Genomic DNA, 26865 nt, shown 5'->3' with positions numbered 1-26865 from the left:
GTGATAGTACAGTATAATAATACAATGTAACAAAATAAGTAATAAGTAATAAGCAGAAATAAATAAGAAAAACTCACATGGTAAAACTAGTATTGCACGGGAGTAGTACACAGAATATTGCACAATTATTCAATTATGGCGGAGATGTAATGATCAATGTCCAGTTTAGTGACCTAGGGTCATACAGACTGACCCTTAGAGGGAGGAGTTAAATAGTTTGATGGCCACAGGCAGGAATGACTTCCTGTGGCGCTCTGTGGTGCATTGTGGGGGGATGAGTCTTCCGCTGAAGGCGCTCCTTTGCTTCACCAGCACGTCATGGAGCGGGTGGGAGACACTGTCCAAGATGGCACTGTGGTAGTTTAGGTGTTATCACTTCCTGTTTTATTTTGGTAGTATTCTTCTTCCCTTGTGTGTCTTGTGTTTTTACTTCTGTCTGTGTTTTCCTCCAGTTTTGATTGTTGGCCCTCCCTTGATTGTTTGCACCTGTGTCTCATTGTCTCACCTCCCCTTGGGTATTTAGTCTTGGTCTTTTCTTTGTTCTGTGTTGGATCATTGTTGTACACATGGTGTTGGTCCTGGCCGAGCCCTTGATTGTGAGTTTATCTTGGATTCTTTGTTCTCCGGTGGACCTTGTTTTGGATTTTGGAATTTGTCTGCTCATTACCTGTCTGCTCATTACCTGTCTACTCACCTCTGCCTGTTCTTGCCTGCATTCCACCCCACAATAAACACGGTAGTTATCCGGCTACTTCACCCTGAGACCGCTTCCTCGTCATCTGCTTTCGGGTCCACATACCTCCATACAGCACCCTTACGACAGAATGATCCAACCGTCGAGCCGCCGGCTCCCTGTCCCAAGGCCCAGTCGCGGCTCAGGCCCAGCCGCTTTGACGCCCTGACGACCCAGTTTATTGTCTAAGTGTACTGCCAGATACTTGTAGTCCTCTCACAATGTCCACACTGACCCCTGGATGGAAACCGGGTCACTGGTGCCTTGCCCCCTTCAGAGGTCTACAACCAACTTAGACAGTCGCATTGAGCTGCAGATGGTTCTGTCACACCATGCGACAAAGTTCCCACCACAGCCCTGTACTCAGTCTCATCACCACCGCTGATACTTCCCACCACAGCAGAGTCATCAGAAAACTTCTGAAGGTGGCAGGACTCTGTGTGGTGGCTGAAGTCCGTGGTGTAGATGGTGAAGAGGAAGGGAGAGAGGACAGTCCCCTGAGGGGCCCCAGTGTTGCTGACCACGCTGTCCGACACACAGTGCTGCAGGCGCACGTGCTGTGGTCTGCCAGTCAGGTAGTCCACAATCCAGGACACGAGGGGGGCATCCACCTGCATCGCTGCCAGCTTCTCACCTAGCAGGGCTGGCAGGATGGTGTTGAAAGCACTGGAGTCAACATGCATGAAAAATACACAAATGCATCTCTTGGCTGTGTCTTTCCATATTCTAGTCATTAATGCGGAAGAAACATTACACATCATATACAGCTTTAAATAAAAAACGTTAACAAAATAAATATTATCCCAGATTAGTATATTTACATATTATACAAGGAAGAAACTGTGCAGATTTCAGGTCTGTCTGATAAGTGACAGTGTGTGATGAGGCTTCCAATCAAAACACTGGACAGCGTAAAGGTGAAGAACAGCGTTTCCTCCATCAGGTCCATTATTTTGTATATCAGCTGTGTACTATGACTCTTATACCACGGCCACTTACTGAAGAATATAAAGGCAGCGTGTGTTTTCATCATTAGCAGCTTTTACACATTGTTGTCATTTCACTCATGTGATGTGTGAAGCATCAAAGTTGTTGCTATGGTTACCTGCTGGTATATTTGATGTGCTCTGATGGACAGTTTTATTACCTGCCAGCCAATGGGAAACTGGTATTTTCTGTGTCCGTGGTATAAAGTTGAATTCTAACAGTCTTGTCTCGTTTGCATTGTTGATCAAACTGTTTCCTCTGATCCATCTGCTGATCTGTAACTTTGCTCAGATCCATCACTGGAGACTGGCTGACTGAGTGGACTTTCTTCACCAGGCTGAGAGTGAATGAGTGGAGTTTGTTCACCAGGCTGAGACTGGCTGGGTGGACTTTGTTCACCAGGCTGAGACTGGCTGGGTGGACTTTGTTCACCAGGCTGAGACTGGCTGGGTGGACTTTGTTCACCAGGCTGAGACTGGCTGGGTGGACTTTCTTCACCAGGCTGAGACTGGCTGAGTGGAATTAGTTCAATAGGCTGAGACTGACTGGGTGGACTTTGTTCACCAGGCTGAAAGTGACTGAATAAACAGTAACAAACACCCAGCGCTGCTGCTGCTGCTGTCAGTCCCAGTGCAGAGTAGAGGCCGATCATTCCCCGACTTTCTGTGTTTGGTCTCTCAGGTTCGGGCCGATCCCTCGCTGCTGTAAAGAGACCAAACACATCTGCCATTCATGTGAAGAAAAAACATTTCAATATAAAAGGAAACAAAATATCTACAACAGATGAAGATGTAACATATTTCCCAGATACTGCGAGAAGGAAGTGTAAAGATTGTGGATTGTGGTAGTCCAAAATACTTTTCCTCTCAGGTTCTTATTTATTCAAAAAAGCTGCTGAACTGAAGAGAAAGTTCTGCTGAATCAACTTACCAGTGACATTGAGTCTGCATTCATCAGAGCTGCCACCATAAGTTGTGCTCACTTCACACAGGTACAGGCCCGAGTCCTCAGTCCTGAGTCTGGACACATGAAGTCTGAGTCGTCCTTCTCTGAGGACGTCTCTGTCACACTGGACTCGTCCCGCAAACTGTCCATCCTGAGACTCTGGGACCTCAACACCTTCATGTAGATGATACAGGACTGAGACCTTGTGATCAGTAATCAGGTCACAGAAGATATTAAGGGAGTTTGAACTGTCAGGTTTGGTTGTGAACGTCCATTCCAGTGTGATGTTCTCGTTCTCCTCTGCCTGATAGGAGCTCTGTGTCACATTCACTACAAATGTTCCTGCTGAGGAGACAGAGAGGGAAAGTGAGGACCAGACAAAGGGACAACTTTAACATGTGAGCCTTTAAACTCCATCTAGAGATGTTGATGTATTCATATCAAAGCTGGGAGGCTGGTAAACAAAAAGTTCAGAGATACTTCAGTAAAAAAGCTGCATGATACCAACAATAAATACAACTCAAGCAATACTTGAAGATAAAGGATCTTCCTGATTTTAATAAGGACTGTCTACTTTCTCTAAAGAGTCCTGCTGATGTTTTCACTGACAGATTTAAAGATGGAGGTCTGAAGGCTGAAAGAGTATTTAGTCTTTTCTCTTTCTGGATAATAACCTGCAGGTGGAAACGAACCACAGACGCAGGAGGTCAGGGTGATGAGCAGCAGGATGCTGCAGGTCATCTTCTCCCTGTGAGAGGAGACAGAGGTGAAGAGTCAGAAACACACGAGGTCAAAGTTCAGTCGTCACATGTCTGAGAGGAAACATCTACAGTCTGTCTGCAGTCATTACAACACTCCTTTGTATTTATTCTCCTGCTCATTACACACAGCTGACCAGAGCACTTCCTGACTGGTAGCTGCTAATGCTAAGCTGCAGTCATGTGTTTCTGTCACAAGATGGCGCCACTGCTTCAACTCTCCACCATCCAAATGAAAACAAAGAGCATTCAGCTTCACACAGGCTGGAATAAATCCACCAAGTGGCCAGAAGTATGGGGTCCTCTGATGAGGCCAGACGAGGAGGAAGACGAGTGCGGCTGCAGGGAATCTACTCGAAGAACTCCCATCCTGGCTTCTGCAGTCACTGCTGCAGTTATGTGCAGGGTTTCTTGTTGGGGAGCATTTCCCCAATAGAAGAAATGTTTAAAGTTGGCTGCGTACTGGGGTCTCTGTTTATTTGGAAGGAAGAATGATGCATGTATATTACAAAATACTAATTTATTTGATCAAGTTTTGTCTGATATAATTTCAGACTTGCCATTTAGTTTCATACTTCCTGAGCTCCTAACTCATGAAGGCGGAACGGTCACGTGATATGGACAGGGCTGGACACTTAAACTTGCCCCGAGACTTTGTGCAAGTTTCGCAGCAGCCTGCAAATTCAAACTGCATGGTGAATTTCTACAATCGCAGGTCAGGGAGGTCTGGAGCGGCATGAAGAGCATCACTGGCTTCAGACTGACTGGCAGCAGAGGAGCTGAAGGCAGCTTGGACAGGGCCAACGAACTGAATCTGTTCTTTAACAGACTCGACACACCGGCTCCTGCTCATCCCCCCTCTAACTCAGCTGCTGCCGGCCCTCAAGCTCCTCTGAGTCCACTGCTCCCCCTCCCCCCTGTGTCGGATACTCATGCAAAGAGCCTTGATATGGGCGGGCTGGTGCAAGCATCACAGCAGCCAGCAAAGTGAAACGGTGAATATTCGAAACATTATTATTAAATGTAGCACTGACAGGCTCCTTTATTCCAGAAGTTAACTCTTACTCGGCTTTGTGAATTTGGCCCAGGACATAAACACATTGCGATCTCTGCAGCTCAGAGAAACATGCTGCATCGGTAAATCTGGAATATAAGCAGCTCTGAATGTAAAGGAACGAGAATGTAACTGCAAACAAACCTGAATTTAATTCAGTCACCATAGAAACACTCGGTGTGGTCCCCTTATTAACAGCAGCAGACACAAACCGGCTGCACTTCCCTTTCCCCAAGGGACCGAGGAAGCAGTCCTTCCTCCTGCAGAACTGAAGGACCAGACCGCGAGACGGGGACAGCTGGTCTACGCGCTGCAACACAGTGAGTTCATATTTATTTTGTCTGATGCAGAAGTGATGTGTCCCGCGAACGAGATGGGTCCTTAGAATGATGGCGGTTGTTTCTTCCCGCCTTTTTGTGGCCAATCCCTCGCTGCTGTAACGATAAATCCCCGCCCCCACCTCGTCACAAAGATTCACGTGACCTGAAGGACTGCAATAACTTTGTTAAAGTGAAAGTGAAGCAGCGGCTGCTGGTGAGCCTCATCTCTCTGTACCAACATGACAGCGGTAGCAATCTTCTCATCGAACTCTGCACCAGAAGACAAGTCAGTATTTGATCTGTCAACCAATCACTGTAGACATAGTTTATTCATGAAACATGATGTCATCTATAGCAAGGGGGTCAACCAAGGACAGTGGTAGGCACACAGCGACCTGTGGGCCCAATCCGGCCCTCTGAAAAAATATTTGGCCCCTGATGAAAGCTGACGTGTTCCTTTTGACAGTTTGGATGATGCAGCATAAAGCATCAGTACTGTTGCTATGGTTACTTAGCAACAGTAGGAAGTGGAGGTTCACCAGAGGCCACGCCCCAACAGCACACACATACACAGGAGTGTCTGTTCCCAACAGGGGACAAACAGACAGAGACAAACAGCTGGACCAGGACACCCCCTGACTGTTCTTCTAGTGCCACCATAAACTTGACAGTCATGGTTTTATGTGAAATGTCTCAAAGCAGCGCTGTGCATCAGTACAGCCTCACAGGGGCGTTAGCATGGCTGCAGTCTTGTTACACGCGTGACTACAAATGTCCAGCAGGTTTACAGGAAGTAAAAAGTAAAGCAGTACAGTAGTACTGCAGCCAAACCTAATCTGCAGTGGCAGGTGGTCGCTCCCTGGCTTGTTGGTTTTTGTGTCTCATCTTCGGGCCGATCACTGGCTGTAAAGAGAAAAAACACATGTGTGTCTGTTATTCATGTGATGAGAAAACATGTAACAACAAAGTAACCAGCAGATGAAGGAGTTTTCATATTTACAGCATTGTCTGTTACAGTTCTAAGATGCTTTTTGAAGGAGTTTTCATTAGTTTAGAAATGGCAGAATAGAAAGTGCAGAATGTGGTGTGATTTGAAGCCACTGTATGTAGGAGCTTTGTGTGATTGTAGCGTTTCTTAAATTAGTTTGATGACATAAGCTTTTGCTGGCTTTTACCAGCAGATGGTGTAGAAGTCAAGTTTTTGTCTCAAAACCTGCATATACAGTGGTGTGCAAAAGTGTTTGCCCTCTTCCTGATTTCTTATTTTTTTGCATGTTTGTCAAACTAAAATGTTTCAGATCATCAAACTAATTTAAATATTAGTCAAAGATAACACAAGTAAACACAAAATGCAGTTTTTAAATGAAGGTTGTTATTAGTAAGGGAAAACAAAATCCACACCTAAATGGCCCTGTGTGAAAAAGTGATTGCCCCCCCCATGTTAAAGCATAACTTAACTGTGGTTTATCACACCTGAGTTCAATTTCTCTAGCCACACCCAGGCCTGATTACTGCCACACCTGTTCTCAATCAAGAAATCACTTAAATAGGACCTGGACCATTTTGGAGTGGCCTAGTCAATATCCTGACCTGAATCCTGCTGAGATGCTGTGGCATGACCTTAAAAAGGCAGATCATTCTTGAAAACCCTCCAATGTGGCTGAATTGCAATAATTCTGCAAAGATGAGTGGGCCAAAAATCCTCCAGAGTGCTGTAAAAGACTCATTGCAAATGCTTGATTGCAGTTATTGCTGCTAAGGGTGGCCCAATCAGTTATTAGGTTTAGGGGCAATCACTTTTGCACACCACTGTATATCGTTTATAATAGATTATCAGTGTGGAAATAATAGACCACATCTCTGCTGTCTAACAACCCGAAGCGCTTCCGGTCTGAAACCCAGACAGCCCACGAGTGAAAGCGTCCAATCAGGTTGTGTTGTTGTTTCAGGGGAAGAACCCTGTCATTCATCTTTCAGGCGGACATCAAGCCGGTATGAGAATACCGCCGTCCTGAAAAATGATCTGAAACATTTAAGTGTGACAAACATGCAAAAAAATAAGAAATCAGGAAGGGGGCAAACACTTTTTCACACCACGATAGCAATAATCTATACTCTTTGCATCAACAGTAATTGGCATTACAGTACTCTTCGTGGAGTTACAGTACATCTGATGTTTAAGTCAGCACATAATAACAAGAGATGACCAAAAATACAACCAGTGCCTGCACAAGTCATCCAGTTTAACATGAACCAAGATAACATCCTCACCAGCTTTAGAGTGAGCACTGCTATCAGCTTGGCCTGTTCTGTCTGTTACGGCAGGAACTAACAGCAGCGGGACCATTGAATCAAGTAACCATGAGGCAGAAATCACCACAAAACTCAGCTGGAGTGTTTTGGATTTCTATCCATCACTTGGAAACGTGATGCTCTAACAGAAGAACCAGTTCTGTCTTCAGACTTCCATCTCCATCTCCCCACATGTCCTGTTGCTCTCTGCACTGACTGGCAAAAAATTGTAAATAATATTAGGGCTGATTAAAGAAATCATTCAGGTGACATAAAGTAAAGCAGCTCGCTGTTCGCTCGCCTTCAAACACTAAGTAACTAAAACTTCTGTATGATTTACTGTTTGTTCACACGTGACTGACAATTATCAATTCTCCGTCGCTGCAGATGAGAAAATGGATAAAAGAGTTTTTCCATTCTTGCTTCCAGTTCAGCAGCAGACCAAGCAGAAGTCCAGTTAATCAGTTGGTGCAGCAGCTAAAAGAATCTGCAGTATTGACTTAAAAAGGTATGAAATGTATTTTATTCAATCAGAAAAGAACTTGTACTTCTTAATTTCATAAGAACAGTTCAGCTTTCTTATGAATCGATCATAAGTGAAATCACATGAAGCATACATTTACAAACATCACAGATAAAACACAGAGCAGCAGCAGGTCTTTGTGATCATCAGCTCCACTTCGAGCCTGTTGGTCTAAATGAGCCCAGCTGTAACCTGCAGCCAGGTGAGGCTTTCTAAACCAGACGACTGGAGTTCCAGTAAAGAGCTTCCTCTGGTGCTCTTTCTCCTTAATACCTGTGTGAACAACTCAGAGCTGTTCGTTCAAGCATGCATACAATGAAAGAATGACAATCAGTAACACACAGTAAATAACAGCCAGCTGTAACAAACACAAATAAAACCGTACATTTCAGTTTAAAGTGAATATAAAAACAAGAAAAGGTTTCAGCTCTTTGTGTTGAAGCTCCATGTGGAGAAGTTAAAAAAGTCTGGAAATAAAGTCAAAACTCACAGCTGCAGTTTTAGTTTTCATGATGTTAGACAATAAAAATCAGCACAGCAGATCGCTGTGGATCAACTAACACATGCAGAACAAAATGATAAAAGCTTCACTTCCTGTGTGCCACTACAGTTTCATGGCAGTGTAAAAATATTCTATTATGGACAAATTCCTCACACAGAACTGTAAAGACAAAAGGTAAAAACACATTGCATATACATGGTATACGAGGTGGACATGCTTCTCAGCATTAGATTTCAGGTCTGTCTGATAAGTGACAGAGTGTGATGAGGCGTCCAATCAAAACACTGGACAGCGTAAAGGTGAAGAACAGCGTTTCCTCCATCAGGTCCATTATTTTGTATATCAGCTGTGTACTATGACTCTTATACCACGGCCACTTACTGAAGAATATAAAGGCAGCGTGTGTTTTCATCATTAGCAGCTTTTACACTTTGTTTGTTGTCATTTTACTCATGTGATGTGTGTGAAGCATCAAAGTTGTTGCTATGGTTACCTGCTGGTATGTTTGATGTGCTCTGATGGACAGTTTTATTACCTGCCAGCCAATGGGAAACTGGTATTTTCTGTGTCCGTGGTATAAAGTTGAATTCTAACAGTCTTGTCTCGTTTACATTGTTGATCAAACTGTTTCCTCTGATCCATCTGCTGATCTGCAACTTTGCTCACACCCATCACTGGAGACTGGAGAGAAATCTTGTTCACCAGGCTGAAAGTGTCTGAATAAACAGTAACAAACACCCAGCACAGCTGCTGCTGCTGCTGCTGTCAGTCCCAGTACACAGTAGAGGACTATCCTTCCCCGACTTTCTGTGTTTGGTCTCTCAGGTTCGGGCCGATCCCTCGCTGCTGTAAAGAGACCAAACACATCTGCATTGATGTGAAGAAAAAACATTTCAATATAAAAGGAAACAAAATATCTACAACAGATGAAGATGTAACATATTTCCCAGATACTGCGAGAAGGAAGTGTAAAGATTGTGGACTGTGGTAGTCCAAAATACTTTTCCTCTCAGGTTCTTATTTATCCAAAAAAGCTGCTGAACTGAAGAGAAAGTTCTGCTGAATAAACTTACCAGTGACAGTGAGTCTGCATTCACCGAAGCTGCCACCATAAGTTGTGCTCACTTCACACAGGTACAGGCCCGAGTCCTCAGTCCTGAGTCTGGACACATGAAGTCTGAGTCGTCCTTCTCTGAGGACGTCTCTGTCACACTGGACTCGTCCTGAAAACTGTCCATCCTGAGACTCTGGGACCTCAACACCTTCATGCAGATCATACAGGACTGAGTCCTTGTGATCAGTAATCAGTTCACAGAAGATATAAAGGGAGTTTGAACTGTCAGGTTTGGTTGTGAACGTCCATTCCAGTGTGATGTCCTCGTTCTCCTCTGCCTGATAGGAGCTCTGTGTCACATTCACTACAAATGTTCCTGCTGAGGAGACAGAGAGGGAAAGTGAGGACCAGACAAAGGGACAACTTTAACATGTGAGCCTTTAAACTCCATCTAGAGATGTTGATGTATTCATATCAAAGCTGGGAGGCTGGTAAACAAAAAGTTCAAAGATACTACAGTAAAAAAAGCTGCATGATACCAACAATAAATACAACTCAAGCAAAACATGAAGATAAAGGATCTTCCTGATTTTAATAAGGACTGTCTACTTTCTATAAAGAGTCCTGCAGATGTTTTCACTGACAGATTTAAAGATGGAGGTCTGAAGGCTGAAAGAGTATTTAGTCTTTTCTCTTTCTGGATAATAACCTGCAGGTGGAAACGAACCACAGACGCAGGAGGTCAGGGTGATGAGCAGCAGGATGCTGCAGGTCATCTTCTCCCTGTGAGAGGAGACAGAGGTGAAGAGTCAGAAACACACAAGGTCAAAGTTCAGTCGTCACATGTCTGAGAGGAAACATCTACAGTCTGTCTGCAGTCATTACAACACTCCTTTGTATTTATTCTCCTGCTCATTACACACAGCTGACCAGAGCACTTCCTGACTGGTAGCTGCTAATGCTAAGCTGCAGTCATGTGTTTCTGTCACAAGATGGCGCCAGTGCTTCAACTCTCCACCATCCAAATGAAAACAAAGAGCATTCAGCTTCACACAGGCTGGAATAAATCCACCAAGTGGCCAGAAGTATGGGGGGTCCTCTGATGAGGCCAGACGAGGAGGAAGACGAGTGCGGCTGCAGGGAATCTACTCGAAGAACTCCCATCCTGGCTTCTGCAGTCACTGCTGCAGTTATGTGCAGGGTTTCTTGCTGGGGGAGCATTTCCCCCCAATAGAAGAAATGTTTAAAGTTGGCTGCGTACTGGGGGTCTCTGTTTATTTGGAAGGAAGAATGATGCATGTATATTACAAAATACTAATTTATTTGATCAAGTTTTGTCTGATATAATTTCAGACTTGCCATTTAGTTTCATACTTCCTGAGCTCCTAACTCATGAAGGCGGAACGGTCACGTGATATGGACAGGGCTGGACACTTCAACTTGCCCCGAGACTTTGTCAAGTTTCGCAGCAGCCTGCAAATTCAAACTGCATGGTGAATTTCCACAATCGCAGGTCAGGGAGGTCTGGAGCGGCATGAAGAGCATCACTGGCTTCAGACTGACTGGCAGCAGAGGAGCTGAAGGCAGCTTGGACAGGGCCAACAAACTGAATCTGTTCTTTAACAGACTCGACACACAGGCTCCTGCTCATCCCCCCTCTAACTCAGCTGCTGCCGGCCCTCAAGCTCCTCTGAGTCCACTGCTCCCCCCCTCCCCCCTGTGTCGGATACTCATGCAAAGAGCCTTGATATGGACAGGGCTGGTGCAAGCATCACAGCAGCCAGCAAAGTGAAACGGTGAATATTCGAAACATTATTATTAAATGTAGCACTGACAGGCTCCTTTATTCCAGAAGTTGCCTCTTACTCGGCTTTGTGAATTTGGCCCAGGACATAAACACATTGCGATCTCTGCAGCTCAGAGAAACATGCTGCATCGGTAAATCTGGAATATAAGCAGCTCTGAATGTAAAGGAACGAGAATGTAACTGCAAACAAACCTGAATTTAATTCAGTCACCATAGAAACACTCGGTGTGGTCCCCTTATTAACAGCAGCAGACACAAACCGGCTGCTGCTGCAGCGGCCGCAGGATGGAAATGCTCGGCTTTCCTCTAACAGGAAGTTTCTTTATGTTTCATTGTAAAGATGATTTTCTGAGACTTACTGACAGACGATCATGCTGCTAAATGTCCTGTGGTTGGGGACATTTTTATGGCCCAGAGAAGCTGAATAAATTCATCCAAATATTCCAGATACACATTTAGATTCTTGTGAGGAGACACAAAACTTCTGAACTCTGCTTTTATGTTCGGCTCTTTATTGAGCTACTTGGATCTGGACCTGGAAAACCTGCTCCAGTTCAGAAGTTTTGTGTCTCCTCACAAGAATCTAAATGTGTATCTGGAATATTTGGATGAATTTCTTCAGCTTCTCTGGGCCATAAAATGTCCAACCACAGGACATTTAGCAGCATGATCGTCTGTCAGTAAGTCTCAGAAAATCATCTTTACAATGAAACATAAAGAAACTTTCTGTTAGAGGAAAGCCGAGCATTTCCATCCTGCGGCCGCTGCAGCAACAGCTGGTTTGTGTCTGCTTTGTTAATAAGAGGACCACGAGTGTTTCTATGGTGACTGAATTAAATTCAGGTTTGTTTGCAGTTACATTCTCGTTCCTTTACATTCAGAGCTGCTTATATTCCAGATTTACCGATGCAGCATGTTTCTCTGAGCTGCAGAGATCGCAATGTGTTTATGTCCTGGGCCAAATTCACAAAGCCGAGTAAGAGGCAACTTCTGGAATAAGGAGCCTGTCAGTGCTACATTTAATAATAATGTTTTGAATATTCACCGTTTCACTTTGCTGGCTGCTGTGATGCTTGCACCGCCCGCCATATCAAGGCTCTTTGCATGAATATCCAACATGGGAGGGCAGATGACTCAGAGGAGCTTGAGGCCGGCAGCAGCTGAGTTAGAGGGGATGAGCAGGAGCCGTGTGTCGAGTCTGTTAAGAACAGATTCAGTTTGTTGGCCCTGTCCAAGCTGCCTTCAGCTCCTCTGCTGCCAGTCGGTCTGAAGCCAGTGATGGTCTTCATGCTGCTCAGACCTCTCTCATGTTGTTCTGCTGGAGTTTTCCTCCAGCTTCCTCCTGTACTTCTCCTTGGTCTCCCTGATCTTCACCTCCAGGTCGGCCTGGATTGCCCTCACCTCCTCCCTATAACAATGAGCAAGATAATAAATACAAAGGAGTGTTGTAATGACTGCAGACAGACTGTAGATGTTTCCTCTCAGACATGTGACGACTGAACTTTGACCTCGTGTGTTTCTGACTCTTCACCTCTGTCTCCTCTCACAGGGAGAAGATGACCTGCAGCATCCTGCTGCTCATCACCCTGACCTCCTGCGTCTGTGGTTCGTTTCCACCTGCAAGTTATTATCCAGAAAGAGAAAAGACTAAATACTCTTTCAGCCTTCAGACCTCCATCTTTAAATCTGTCAGTGAAAACATCTGCAGGACTCTTTATAGAAAGTAGACAGTCCTTATTAACATCAGGAAGATCCTTTATCTTCAAGTTTTGCTTGAGTTGTATTTATTGTTGGTATCATGCAGCTTTTTTCCTAGTATCTCTGAACTTTTTGTTTACCAGCCTCCCAGCTTTGATATGAATACATCAACATCTCTAGATGGAGTTTAAAGGCTCACATGTTAAAGTAGTCCCTTTGTCTGGTCCTCACTTTCCCTCTCTGTCTCCTCAGCAGGAACATTTGTAGTGAATGTGACACAGAGCTCCTATCAGGCAGAGGAGAGCAACAACATCACAGTGGAATGGCGTTCTCGTCCAAAGCCATTTCCCTCCCCTCACTTAAGATCTACTGTTTGTTTGTGTTACCTGAGCTGAAGGTGTTTTATCAGGACAACAGTGTTGAGGAGTCTCAGCATGAGCAGTTTGCAGGACGGGTGCAGTGTGACAAAGCGCTCTCTCAGTACAGGGCCGTCAGACTTCATCTGTCCAGAGTCAGGACTGAGACTCGGGCGTACCTCTGCAGAATGGCCACTGAATTCGGCAAGAAGATTAAAGAGTTCTCACTCAACATCACTGGTAAGTCGACTCAAGGTTGTCAAATATATATCTGCTTATAACAGTTTGTCTAATGTTTGCGACGTGAAAACACATGGACACATTCCATCAGCTGTCGATACAAAAGCAAAAATGTACCTTAAAATGTTTGTTGTCTAGAAATGATTATTTCTCTTTTAGTTAAATTGAATCTTGACAAGAGATTGAACTTTGATAACAGTTTGGGTTGTTTACAAAAAACAGTCTTCATATTTACCTCAGAGCAGACATTATGTCCTGTTTGTTAGTTGGCAGACTGTCTTGAAAACCTGTTCAAGGATACGTCTGGTGACATTCTTTATTTTGTCATTGTCAAAAATCACATCAGTCAGTCTCTCAGCACTTCCTGATCTCCCCTGCCTGTCGGAGCTCTGCCCATTTGTTCCTACTGAAGATCTAAATCTTTAAAAATATAAATATATACTTTCATTTTTAAAAAAAAGCTCAGTAGTTTCCTAAAACAGCTGGCCACTGTAGTTTTGCAAAGTTACTCAAACAGGAGGAAATAGTGCATTTGTGGGGCACTATTTTCAGCTGCGGATAATACACATGTGGTGCTGTAGTGAATATTTCCAGCAGCGAGATGGAACCTTTCAGGTTGGAGGTGGGGAGGTGGAGGAGGTGGAGGTGGGGAGGTGGAGGTGGGTTGCACAATCGTAGATCTGAAGACAGAATGACTGAAGCTCAGTGATACTTAAAGAACAGCCTCTGAGGACTGATTGGCTCGAAGAATGCAGGCAGAAAGATCATTGGCCAGATATGGTGACATCAGAAATGAATCAGGGATTTTCACAGCGTGGGAAAGTGGAAGTGACGTAGTTGACTGAGCGGAAAGGCAGGAAAATCGAGTAGAACAAGAACCAGACTTGATTATCAGAACTACAATCGTGGACTAGAAGAAACAAGATATTCCTTCCTGTCACTTGTACTGACTTTATTTAAAACAATGTTTGTGCTGGCGGACCTTTTTGTCCTTCACACCTAACAGTAAATACTTTGTGGTGTACTTTAAGTTTTCTGTGAAATGTTTCTCCTCAGATAAATCACATACAGACACAATAGCTGACGAGCCCAAACCTGTGATACAAAACAAAACCAGCGAGCGAGGAAGAATCGGCCTCACGTTGGACTGGGACTGGCAGCGGCAGCAGCAGCTGCTGGCTGTCTGTCGCTGTACTTCATCATATACTGCACTGCACTCCACCTGAAGCGGAGACAGTAGGACCGAGAAGCTGTGTGCAGTGACACACACGTGAAATGTTTCAGCTTTCTTAAACTTCTGCCCCTGCTGCTCTGAAGAGAAATCCACCAGATGGGAGTCTGAAGACAGAACTGGTTCTTCTGTTAGAGCATCACGTTTCCAAGTGATGGATAGAAATCCAAAAACACTCCAGCTGAGTTTCGTGGTGATTTCTGCCTCATGGTTACTTGATTCAATGGTCCTTGCTGTTAGTTCCTGCTAACAGACAGAACAGGCCAAGCTGATAGCAGTGCTCACTCTAAAGCTGGTGAGGATGTTATCTTGGTTCATGTTAAACTGGATGACTTGTGCAGGCACTGGTTGTATTTCTGGTCATCTCTTGTTATTATGTGCTGACTTAAACGTCAGATGTACTGTAACTCCACGAAGAGTACTGTAATGCCAATTACTGTTGATGCAGAGTATAGATTATTGCTCTATTATGAGTTCTACTAAAGTGAAGATGCTGTTAAAGTATCAGCAGGTCTGATAACTTGGTGTCGTTATTGTACAGATCATTTAATGTACATTCAGGGCTTGCTGGATGGTGGAAGAAGGACTTTTACTTAAGTAAAAAACGTAACACCACAGTGCAGAAATACAAGTAAAAGTACAAAGTATTAGCAACAAAATACACTTAAAGTACAAAAAGTAAAAGTACTCATTATCAGAATGGCCCATTTCAGAATAATGTGTGTTATGTTATTGAATTATAATTATTGATGCATTGATGTGTTCATCACTTTAATGGTACAGCTGGTAAAGGTGGAGCTTATTTTTACTATACATACTGAGCGTGAATTTCACCAAGGGGTAGAAGTATAAAGTAGCATAAAATGAAATTGGACTGAAGTACAGAACTTGAAGAAATGCACTGAGTTACTTTCACAGCTGGTTGTATGTTACAGTCAGCTGCTAAACTATTGTGTAGCTTTAAAAATAAAAACATCATCAGCATGTCTGTAAATATCTCTATGTATACATATATATCTGTAAATATAGACTTTTATACTGTGTTTTATCATCACTGGATCACATGTTAATCTATCCAGTTTTATTCACTTCATCTTATGAGCCTTATTTGAATTGACAAGTGTTTAAGATTTTTATTTACTGAAGTTAAAAAGTAAATTATTAATTTTCTAATGAATCTTTTAGGAATAAAAATAAATAAACTATTTGTTACAGTAGCTTGCCTTTACGTCAGTGCACACAGGAGAAAGTACTACAAACAATATGATACACTATAAACACTATAAAACAGGTCATAAGTTAAGTATCAGGTCGGTATAAGTATAAGATAAACTAAGTGTCAAGTACAAGGGGTTTACGGTTGATGGTGATAGTACAGTATAATAATACAATGTAACAAAATAAGTAATAAGTAATAAGCAGAAATAAATAAGAAAAACTCACATGGTAAAACTAGTATTGCAGGGAGTAGTACACAGAATATTGCACAATTATTCAATTATGGCGAGATGTAATGATCAATGTCCAGTTTAGTGACCTAGGGTCATACAGACTGACCCTTAGAGGAGAGTTAAATAGTTTGATGGCCACAGGCAGGAATGACTTCCTGTGGCGCTCTGTGGTGCATTGTGGGGATGAGTCTTCCGCTGAAGGCGCTCCTTTGCTTCACCAGCACGTCATGGAGCGGGTGGGAGACACTGTCAAGATGGCACTGTGGTAGTTTAGGTGTTATCACTTCCTGTTTTATTTTGGTAGTATTCTTCTTCCTTGTGTCTTGTGTTTTTACTTCCTGTCTGTGTTTTCCTCCAGTTTTGATTGTTGGCCCTCCCTTGATTGTTTGCACCTGTGTCTCATTGTCTCACCTCCCCTTGGGTATTTAGTCTTGGTCTTTTCTTTGTTCTGTGTTGGATCATTGTTGTACACATGGTGTTGGTCCTGGCCGAGCCCTTGATTGTGAGTTTATCTTGGATTCATTAAAGTGATGAACACATCAATGCATCAATAATTATAATTCAATAACATAACACATTATTCTGAAATGGGCCATTCTGCATAATGAGTACTTTTACTTTTTGTACTTTAAGTGTATTTTGTTGCTAATACTTTGTACTTTTACTTGTATTTCTGCACTGTGCTGTTATGTTTTTTACTTAAGTAAAAGTCCTTCTTCCACCATCCAGCAAGCCCTGAATGTACATTAAATGATCTGTACAATAACGACACCAAGTTATCAGACCTGCTGATACTTTAACAGCATCTTCACTTTAGTAGAACTCATAATAGAGCAATAATCTATACTCTGCATCAACAGTAATTGGCATTACAGTACTCTTCGTGGAGTTACAGTACATCTGATGTTTAAGTCAGCACATAATAACAAGAGATGACCAGAAATACAACCAGTGCCTGCACAAGTCATCCAGTTTAACATGAACCAAGATAACATCCTCACCAGCTTTAGAGTGAGCACTGCTATCAGCTTGGCCTGTTCTGTCTGTTACAGCAGGAACTAACAGCAGCGGGACCATTGAATCAGGTAACCATGAGGCAGAAATCACCACAAAACTCAGCTGGAGTGTTTTTGGATTTCTATCCATCACTTGGAAACGTGATGCTCTAACAGAAGAACCAGTTCTGTCTTCAGACTCCCATCTGGTGGATTTCTCTTCAGAGCAGCAGGGGGCAGCAGAAGTTTAAGAAAGCTGAAACATTTCACGTGTGTGTCACCGCACACAGCTTCTCGGTCCTACTGTCTCCGCTTCAGGTGCAGTGGAGTGCCACAATCTCCAAGGACTACAGACCGGTGGCACTGACCTCCCACATAATGAAGACCCTGGAGAGACTAGTGCTGGAACAGCTGCGGCCCATGGTCAGACCCCTCCTGGACCCCCTTCAGTTCGCCTACCAGCCCCAACTGGGAGTTGAGGACGCCATCATCTTCCTGCTTAACCGCATCCACACCCACCTGGACAAGCCGGCAAGCACGGTGAGGATCATGTTTTTTGACTTCTCCAGTGCTTTCAACACCATCCGGCCTGCCCTGCTGGGGGAGAAGCTGGCAGCGATGCAGGTGGATGCCCCGCGTGTGTCCTGGATTGTGGACTACCTGACTGGCAGACCACAGCACGTGTGCCTGCAGCACTGTGTGTCGGACAGCGTGGTCAGCAACACTGGGGCCCCTCAGGGGACTGTCCTCTCTCACTTCCTCTTCACCATCTACACCACAGACTTCAGCCACCACACAGAGTCCTGCCACCTTCAGAAGTTTTCTGATGACTCTGCTGTGGTGGGAAGTATCAGCGGTGGTGATGAGACTGAGTACAGGGCTGTGGTGGGGAACTTTGTCTCATGGTGTGAGCAGAACCATCTGCAGCTCAGTGCGACAAAGTCTAAGGAGCTGGTTGTAGACCTACGAAGGGCCAAGGCACCAGTGACCCCGGTTTCCATCCAGGGGGTCAGTGTGGACATTGTGGAGGACTACAAGTATCTGGCAGTACACTTAGACAATAAACTGGACTGGGCTAAGAACACTCAAGCTGTTTACAGGAAGGGCCAGAGCCGCCTCTATTTTCTGAGGAGGCTGAGGTCCTTCAACATCTGCCGGACAATGCTGAAGATGTTTTATGAGTCTGTGGTGGCCAGTGCTGTCCTGTATGCTGTTGCATGCTGGGGCAGCAGGCTGAGGGCAGCGGACGCTAACAGACTGAACAAACTGATCCGTATGGCCAGTGACATTGTGGGGGTGGAGCTGGACTCTCTGGCGGTGGTGTCAGAGAGGAGGATGCTGGCCAAACTACACGCCATCTTGGACAGTGTCTCCCACCCGCTCCATGACGTGCTGGTGAAGCAAAGGAGCACCTTCAGCGGAAGACTCGTCGCCCCAAAAAGAACCACAGAGCGCCACAGGAAGTCATTCCTGCCTGTGGCCATCAAACCCTTAGCTCCTCCCCTCTTTTCCTATTTATTATTCATACCTCCATTACTGCTGTTGCAATACTACTTATTACTTATATTATTACATTGCATTATTATACCGGTAAACCCACTTGATACTTCACACTTATTTTATTTTATACCTACTTGGTACTTAATTTATTTTCTGACCTATTTTTACAGTTTTTATAGTGTATTGTATTATTTATATATATATATATATATATATATATATATATATATATATATTTATTGCTATTATTGCTAATACTTTCTCCTGTGTGCACTGACGTAAAGGCGAGCTGCTGTAACAAAGAGTTTCCCTTCGGGGATCAATAAAGTATTTCTGATTCTGATTTGATCAAACTGTTTCCTCTGATCCATCTCCATGGTGCTCCTTCATCAGCCTTAAGCACTGTTTCTCAAACTACAAAAAAATGTTGCTAGCAAGCTATTAAAAATCTGTCTTCTATGTTTCTGTAGTGCGACCCTGACAAAATAAAGTTTTAACTGCACAACTAGAGAGTAAGAGTTGCTGTAAATATGTTTTCTACATTATAAAATATGGGTGAGCAAGTTTGTTTTCAGTGATTCTTTCAATTCTGTAAAACATATACATTTTAAATCAGAATGTCTCTGTATAATACTAGAAGCTGAAATGCTTTAGGCCCGTGTGTTTTCATTTGCAGTATTTGCAGTATTTGTTTATACTTACAATTTTTTAATGATTAGATATTTTGTAAAAAAAACAGAATGCAAGAGAACTAAATAAAAAATACATTTCACTGCTGTCATTTTGCTTTATTTAACGCTTTGGACCGTGAGATTCAGTGCTGAGTGACAGTAAAACGTCATAATGCCTACAAAGTGTTTTTCCAGTGGCTTAGAAGTTTGCCTTCTCTTCCAGACATTTAGCCAGGTAACCTATGTTCATCTGGAGTTTTTATTCTGCTCAAAATATCCAGTTTTCATTTGCAGCTGCAGCTCTTGTACACTGTGTAACACCTTACTGTGTCACAATGGCTGATCTGTCATTTGAACCTGTTTTGTTTTGTCCTGTTCTTCTATTTTTCCTCTTTTATCCTTTCAGACGTTTTATCATTCTTGGTGCGCATACTACATTTGATCGCAGCCATTTTTCTGTGATCTGTTTCTGTTTTATGCCCAGCCCTTTTGTTTTAAAAGTGCTACACAAATAAGCCTCTTTATTATTATTATTATAAAATGAATCTAGGAGAGAGATTTTAGCGGTGGTCATTTACACTGACCACCACATAAATGCTGTTAAAGGTTGTGGTGAATCATTATGGCTGGTGACTTACCCATAACTGCAGTAAAGAAACACTCCCACTTCACATTTTCTTTAAACACTTCCATATTTGCTTGTTTAATACCCCTTTACATCTCACTTCACTGAGGCTTTGTTTTCTCAGGTTCCTGAAAACTGCGTCGACACTCTTTTGGGTCAGTCAGTTGTAAGATTTATCTGCAGCCGGTCTGCTCTGTCCAGCATGCTGTCTGGCCACCTGGTGGAGTTTATACTGGTCCAAGTGAAATAAAATAAAATCAGCTTCATAATACACTCAGGTCTTCTACATTCAGAAATCTCCCAGTGGACTGAGAACACTAACTGAGTGTCGTCACATCTGATTACCTTCTCATCATTCTCTGTCTTCTAAACTAAAATCTTATAAAATGGTGCACGAGACAGAAGATTTCCATTTGATGTAGCGCAGCCATAAAAACATGGCATCTTTTCAACAAACAGTATTTCACTGCATCAGCAGCTTTAAAATGTTGGAACAAGCACATCAGTGTTTCAAAATGTATATAAACTATGAAGGAAATTTAAAGGGGACAGACAAGAATATAATGCTTTAAAAGTCAATTCAAATTACCTTAATAACCAGTGACAATTGTTCAAGATTCATACAAATAAAACATTTTATTTATTCCAATCCAAATATGACTCCAAATATTCAATAAACTCTATGTGCAAAAATAGAACCATTAAAAAAAAGGCATGAAAACAGTTACAGTAATCAAGACAAGTGCAAAGAACATGTTAACCATAATAATGTGTCCTGTAAGTGCATGACATGTTGAGTAAGTTTTAGATATTGTATTATTATACCGTACATACTCATACCCACTTGGTAATTAATTTATCTGACCTGTATTATAGTGTATTATATTTTTGCTTAGTATTTCTATTCCTGTGTGCAGTGACGTGATACTGAGCTGTTGTAACCAGAGTTTCCCCTCAGGGATCAATGAAGATACATACATACATACGGTAACAGTGGCAAGGAAAAACTTCTTTTAAGAGGCAGAAGGTTTTGAGAGAGAACGAGAGGCAGCTGTAACAAACAAAAATAAAACAGTACATTTCAGTTTAAAGTGCATTTAAATGACAAAAATAAAAAAGGTTACAGCTCTTTGTGTTAAAGCTCCATGTGGAGAAGTTAAAAAAGTCTGGAAATAAAGTCAAAACTCACAGCTGCAGTTACAGAACTGTAAATACAAAAGGTAAAAACACATTGCACATTGCATGTATGTATGTATGTATGTATGTATGTATGTATATATATATATATATATATATATAAAAAAACTTTGTCCTTCACCCTCCGCGGGTGGTCTCATCCTTCGAGCTCGAGTCCTCTACCAGAGGCCTGTGAGCTTGAGGGTTCTGCGCAGTATCTTTGCTGTTCCCAGTACTGCACTCTTCTGGACCGAGATGTCTGGTGTTCTTCCAGGGATCTGCTGTAGCCACTCCTCCAGTTTGGGGGTCACTGCCCCGAGTGCTCCGATGACCACAGGCACCACTGTCGCCTTCACCTTCCAGGCCTTCTCCAGCTCTTCTCTCTAAATACAAAAGGTAAAAACACATTGCATATACATGGAATACAAGGTGGACATGCTTCTCAGCATTAGATTTCAGGTCTGTCTGATACGTGACAGAGTGTGATGAGGCGTCCAATCAAAACACTGGACAGCGTAAAGGTGAAGAACAGCGTTTCCTCCATCAGGTCCATTATTTTGTATATCAGCTGTGTACTATGACTCTTATACCACGGCCACTTACTGAAGAATATAAAGGCAGCGTGTGTTTTCATCATTAGCAGCTTTTACACTTTGTTGTCATTTTACTCATGTAATGTGTGTGAAGCATCAAAGTTGTTGCTATGGTTACCTGCTGGTATGTTTGATGTGCTCTGATGGACAGTTTTATTACCTGCCAGCCAATGGGAAACTGGTCTTGTCTCGTTTACATTGTTGATCAAACTGTTTCCTCTGATCCATCTGCTGATCTGCAACTTTGCTCAGATCCATCACTGGAGACTGACTGGGTGGACTTTGTTCACCAGGCCGAGAGTGGCTGGATAGAATTAGTTCAATAGGCTGAAACTGACTGGGTGGACTTTGTTCACCAGGCTGAGACTGACTGGGTGGACTTTGTTCACCAGGTTGAAAGCGTCTGAATAAACAGTAACAAACACCCAGCACAGCTGCTGCTGCTGCTGCTGTCAGTCCCAGTGCACAGTAGAGGACAATCATTCCCCGACTTTCTGTGTTTGGTCTCTCAGGTTCGGGCCGATCCCTCGCTGCTGTAAAGAGACCAAACACATCTGCCATTCATGTGAAGAAAAAACATTTCAATATAAAAGGAAACAAAATATCTACAACAGATGAAGATGTAACATATTTCCCAGATACTGCGAGAAGGAAGTGTAAAGATTGTGGATTGTGGTAGTCCAAAATACTTTTCCTCTCAGGTTCTTATTTATCAAAAAAAGCTGCTGAACTAAAGAGAAAGTTCTGCTGAATCAACTTACCAGTGACATTGAGTCTGCTTTCACCAGAGCTGCCACCATAAGTTGTCCTCACTTCACACAGGTACAGGCCCGAGTCCTCAGTCGTGAGTCTGGACACATGAAGTCTGAGTCGTCCTTCTCTGAGGACGTCTCTGTCACACTGGACTCGTCCCGCAAACTGTCCATCCTGAGACTCTGGGACCTCAACACCTTCATGCAGATGATACAGGACTGAGGCCTTGTGTTCAGTAGTCAGGTCACAGAAGATATTAAGGGAGTTTGAACTGTCAGGTTTGGTTGTGAACGTCCATTCCAGTGTGATGTCCTCGTTCTCCTCTGCCTGATAGGAGCTCTGTGTCACATTCACTACAAATGTTCCTGCTGAGGAGACAGAGAGGGAAAGTGAGGACCAGACAAAGGGACAACTTTAACATGTGAGCCTTTAAACTCCATCTAGAGGACTGTCTACTTTCTCTAAAGAGTCCTGCAGATGTTTTCACTGACAGATTTAAAGATGGAGGTCTGAAGGCTGAAAGAGTATTTAGTCTCTTCTCTTTCTGGATAATAACCTGCAGGTGGAAACGAACCACAGACGCAGGAGGTCAGGGTGATGAGCAGCAGGATGCTGCAGGTCATCTTCTCCCTGTGAGAGGAGACAGAGGTGAAGAGTCAGAAACACACGAGGTCAAAGTTCAGTCGTCACATGTCTGAGAGGAAACCTCTACAGTCTGTCTGCAGTCATTACAACACTCCTTTGTATTTATTCTCCTGCTCATTACACACAGCTGACCAGAGCACTTCCTGACTGGTAGCTGCTAATGCTAAGCTGCAGTCATGTGTTTCTGTCACAAGATGGCGCCAGTGCTTCAACTCTCCACCATAAGCAGGAAACATGTAACAGCATGAGGATCCAGGTTCAGAGCCTCTGAGCTGCAGGACCTGGAGAGTTCAAGACTCAGTAAAAAATGCACCAGCAGCTGCCGTAGTGAAGTGTCGGCCCCGAACCATTTTACGCGCTGCAACAAAGTGAGTTGATATTGTCATCCTATCAGCTGCAGCAGCGAACCAGTCGGCTCATTTGAATGAACGATGAGAGCCCCGCCCACACAACATGATATCCAATCAGCACACTTTACGAAAACAGGCGCAAGATTTAAATGCTCGGCTTTCCTCTAACAGGAAGTTTCTTTATGTTTCATTGTAAAGATGATTTTATGAGACTTACTGACAGACGATCATGCTGCTAAATGTCCTGTGGTTGGGGACATTTTTATGGCCCAGAGAAGCTGAATAAATTCATCCAAATATTCCAGATACACATTTAGATTCTTGTGAGGAGACACACAACTTCTGAACTCTGCAGTTTCAATCCTGGAGCAGGTTTTCCAGGTCCAGATCCAGATCCAAGTAGCTCAATAAAGAACCGAACATAAAAACTTTGGGCCGGTTTGAATCGATTTTCAATCTGCGTCGATTTCAAATTAATCTGTTCGTCAGTCACGTGTGAACAAACAGTAAATGCAGCTCAGCTGAACACAAAACAACACAAACAGTAAATCATACAGAAGTTTTAGTTACTTACGTGTTTGAAGGCGAGCGAGCAGCTTTATGTCTGAACTTCATTATCAGTTCAACAGACGGACTGCTTCTCTGCACAACACTAAAGGTTTCCCGTGATGAAGAGGAAGTTAGATCTACACATGTTTCAGGCGGGAATCATCAGCTTCTTCTTCTTCTGTTGAGTTTTATGGCGCTCGGCGTCCCTAATTGTTCATTACCGCCACCTACTGGATTTTAACAGCTTCACAGTTTAAACTATTTACAGTGTCCACCTAAAGTGCTCCCATAGTGCCATAGTCCAGTCTCTAACCCAGACCCAAGTGTCTGAGCCGGTGCAGCTCCTTCCCTCAGTGTAACATCTGGATCCTCTCCAGATGTGTCCACAGCATTCAGGAACCTCCTTGCAGCGTCCAGCGCCATCTTAATCCTTTCCGACTCCCCCTTTATTCCAGCAGCACAGTTTATAACCGTGGCAAGAAATGCCAGAAATCGCTTCTTGTCCATACTGATGTTCCGCTCATCTCCATTTCCTTTCTGCTCCTTTTCCTTTTGCACCATTTCACCGTTTCTCTCCATTCTCTCAGCAGCTTCAGCGTATGACAATCCCCTTTCTGCTCTGATCCCATTCATTTTTACTTCCTTAATTCTCTCTGGGCTCTGTGCTGATCCCGTATGGTGGTTTCCCTTCGCAGTGCAGACACTTTGCTTGCTCTTTCTCCAGTTATCCTTCCCACACCTCCTGCCTCCTCTTCATCCTGCAGCAACTCGTCCATATTCCTGACAGCAGAAACACCTGAGAGGAGCTCCCTCACCCTGTAACACACATGATCTAGATCCCCTCTCTCTGGTAACTCCTCCTCAAACGTCAAACACACCGAGCTACTCTCCTCCTCCTCCCCGTTTCTGAATCTTGTCAGCCTTTCTCGCCTCACACACACCTTCAGCCTCCCGACATGACTCGACCTCCACCGTCTGCTTTATCTAATGCATGTTTATCTGACTTTATTACTCCCCTTCTTCTTCACTTCTGCTCCGAGGAGGAAGCAGTCCACACCGCTGTGATCTCTAAACGCATGAATCTTCAGAGCTGTGTCTCTCTGACGCTTTGACAGGCAGTCAGTGAGAACCATCCCACTTCCTGTTATCCTGACAGATCTGACATCTCCGAGCTTTCCTCCTACAGACTTTCAGACCTCATGTGGATTCTTGAAGATGCCGTCTGTGTGTGTCACAGCGACCATCCCGACAAGATACTTCTCCTCTTTCTGACCGGATTCACTTGAGTTACTCTTCTTCCTTTTCTTTCCAACGTTATGGTGCGTAACACCACCAACCTGTCCCTTCACTAATGATTAAATAAAGACAATAAACTGAGACGTGTTCTCCTCAGATACTGAAGCAACAGCAGATAACACTTCTCTCCAGAACTTGTTTGTGAAAGATCTCGTAGATCAAACCTGGTCTTTATTTCTCTAAGCTTCAGGGTCAGCTCTCTTCTCTCGGCGTCATATTTTGGACAGTAAATCACAACATGTCCCACAGTTTCTTCTTGGTCCCAGAATGAACATCTTCCTGTGTGATGTGCAGTTTAACCCTGTGTGGCCCAACCGGAGCCTGGATATTACAGTTTCCTCTTCACACCGGCTTTCCTTTGACTGTTGTAAAGCCACCTTCCTGTTCTCTCTTCTTCTCGCTGCTTCAACTTCTCCTTAACTGTGGTTTTCATTTCTGTTTTACTAAGGGCTACTGTGATGTCAGTGTGTGTTTTTGTGGCTTCCTTTGCAGCCTTGTCCGCTCTTTCATTTCCTTTGCTTCCTATATGTGCAGGGATCCACAGTAATGTCACATTTGCTGCTCCGCTCCCTGCCTCTCTACCACTCTGCCCTTCAGCCTCTCTTTCTACACTGAACCTCCTCATCCCATCAGCACGTTCAGCAGATTCCTTCCAGTTACAAGTCTCACATTTATCTGACACTGACTGTTTCATGGCATACAAGCTAGCATTGAGTCCTGTGTGTCCTGGTCTTAGCCTAGAACAGATAACATCTTCTGTCCTACATTTACCTGATTCTTTCTGACTCTGACTTGGATTTTATAGTATTCTATAGTTATTCCATGTTTCCTGCCATGATGCCATTATTCCCTGATGAGTTAGTGATTTTGCTTCTGATCTCCCAAAACTAATTTCTAAAATGTCATTATCATTTTGTTTAGTGCATCTTTAGCAAGTTCATCTGCAGCCTCACTTCCCTCTATTCCAGCGTGAGCTGGTCTCCAGCAGAAATGGACGTCTGTTCCTGGTTGCTGCAGATTCAGTAGGCTCATATAAACCTCGATTAACAGATCCTCTCGGACTGTTTCTCCTGACTGTGTACTTTGTCTTGCAGCAGCAGAACCTGAACATACCACCACTTTAACCGGTTTAACCTCCTCTACCCACTGAAGACTTCTGCTGTGTGTCCTGAGAACCTGTTTGAGTTTCTCTGATCAGATCCTCGGTCAGATTCTGGGATGTGTATACCCAGCCCTACGTGTTCGTTATCGGAGTGTTTTGATCCATCTGTAAACATATTAAGATAATTATAGTAACTTTTCTTCACATACTCTTGAACCATGCACCCAGTGTTATTATTCCTCTCTGCCCACTCTCTCCTCTTTTCTAATATTTGCAGATTTACTTTGGGTTGTGGAAATATCCGTGGGGAAACGCTGCTATGGATAACTGCTGGACTGTGTTGTATAGTATCTCATTGTACGGTTTCACTTTCTTGTTAATGTCCCAGCCAAAACCTTTACCAGGAAATGTTGGACGAATGAGGGACTACACCTCTATATTCCCAAAGTTGTTGCTATGGTTACCTGCTGGTATGCTTGATGTGCTGCACTTTGCTCAGGTGGAAGTGAAGGTGAAGCAGCAGTTAGAGGTAAACAAAAAAAAAACGGGTAAACCGCCTTCCCTGAGCTGATGTCACAGTTATCCACATCTCTCTTCTTGTCCTTGTGTGTGTGTGTGTGTGTGTGTGTGTGTGTGTGTGTGTGTCACCATGTGTTCTG

The 26865-nt window shown here is 43.5% G+C and overlaps 4 protein-coding genes and 1 long non-coding RNA gene across 19 annotated transcripts in view; 3 read left to right on the top strand and 2 right to left on the bottom strand.

The window, feature by feature from the left end:
- LOC122870258 (low affinity immunoglobulin gamma Fc region receptor III-like) overlaps positions 1–26865 on the bottom strand; it is a 1099642-nt gene that overhangs the window by 921378 nt on the left and 151399 nt on the right. The gene's annotated exons all lie outside the window — the stretch shown is intronic.
- The window catches only part of LOC122870232 (neutral protease 2 homolog AFUB_070680-like), a 109429-nt gene that overhangs the window by 57006 nt on the left and 25558 nt on the right, over positions 1–26865 (top strand). The window lies entirely within an intron of this gene.
- LOC122870332 lies at positions 1310–8711 on the top strand. The gene is made up of 2 exons (XR_006376538.1): positions 1310–1588; positions 8352–8711. It is a non-coding gene; the product is annotated as an uncharacterized LOC122870332 (long non-coding RNA).
- Positions 1810–25111, bottom strand: LOC122870194 (neutral protease 2 homolog NFIA_031120-like). 12 transcript variants are annotated; one of them, XM_044184167.1, is made up of 7 exons: positions 23834–25111; positions 22821–22894; positions 22273–22632; positions 5629–5700; positions 3340–3413; positions 2651–3010; positions 2283–2422 (listed from the first exon to the last, which is right to left on the bottom strand). In XM_044184167.1, exons 1-5 carry the CDS (start codon positions 23872–23874, stop codon positions 3403–3405), a joined length of 558 nt encoding a protein of 185 aa, XP_044040102.1. In that variant the 5' UTR covers positions 23875–25111; the 3' UTR covers positions 2283–2422; positions 2651–3010; positions 3340–3402. The 12 variants fall into 12 exon arrangements, with proteins under 12 accessions (XP_044040091.1, XP_044040093.1, XP_044040097.1 ...); XM_044184168.1 differs by lacking the exons at positions 22273–22632; positions 22821–22894; positions 23834–25111 and adding exons at positions 9188–9547; positions 9878–9951; positions 11335–11417; XM_044184156.1 differs by lacking the exons at positions 2651–3010; positions 3340–3413; positions 5629–5700 and having other exon boundaries at positions 1810–2422.
- The window catches only part of LOC122870162, a 71162-nt gene continuing 55925 nt past the window's right edge, over positions 11629–26865 (top strand). Inside the window, exons 1-2 of one of the 2 annotated variants that reach the window (XM_044184065.1) lie at positions 11629–11655; positions 12525–12598. In XM_044184065.1, the coding sequence (XP_044040000.1) occupies positions 11642–11655; positions 12525–12598 (88 nt within the window). In that variant the 5' untranslated portion in view covers positions 11629–11641. Of the gene's footprint in view, positions 11656–12524; positions 12599–26865 lie in introns of those variants that run through there. The other variant, XM_044184066.1, reaches the window with a different exon arrangement.

This window comes from Siniperca chuatsi, linkage group LG22 (assembly GCF_020085105.1).
Source record: "Siniperca chuatsi isolate FFG_IHB_CAS linkage group LG22, ASM2008510v1, whole genome shotgun sequence".
Classification (NCBI taxonomy): Eukaryota; Metazoa; Chordata; class Actinopteri; order Centrarchiformes; family Sinipercidae; genus Siniperca; species Siniperca chuatsi.
Note: the sequence above shows the minus strand (reverse complement) of the source record. Positions and strands in the feature narration are given on the sequence as shown.

What these genes read in the sequence shown, in the direction of transcription:
- LOC122870194 (XM_044184156.1), bottom strand. Translation starts at nt 23,874, where the DNA reads ATGAAGTTCAGACATAAAGCTGCTCGCTCGCCTTCAAACAC. An exon ending in GCTCGCTCGCCTTCAAACAC is followed by an intron (nt 22,895 to 23,833) that starts GTAAGTAACTAA and finishes CTCCTCTCACAG; the next exon opens with GGAGAAGATGACCTGCAGCA. An exon ending in TGGTTCGTTTCCACCTGCAG is followed by an intron (nt 22,633 to 22,820) that starts GTTATTATCCAG and finishes CTGTCTCCTCAG; the next exon opens with CAGGAACATTTGTAGTGAAT.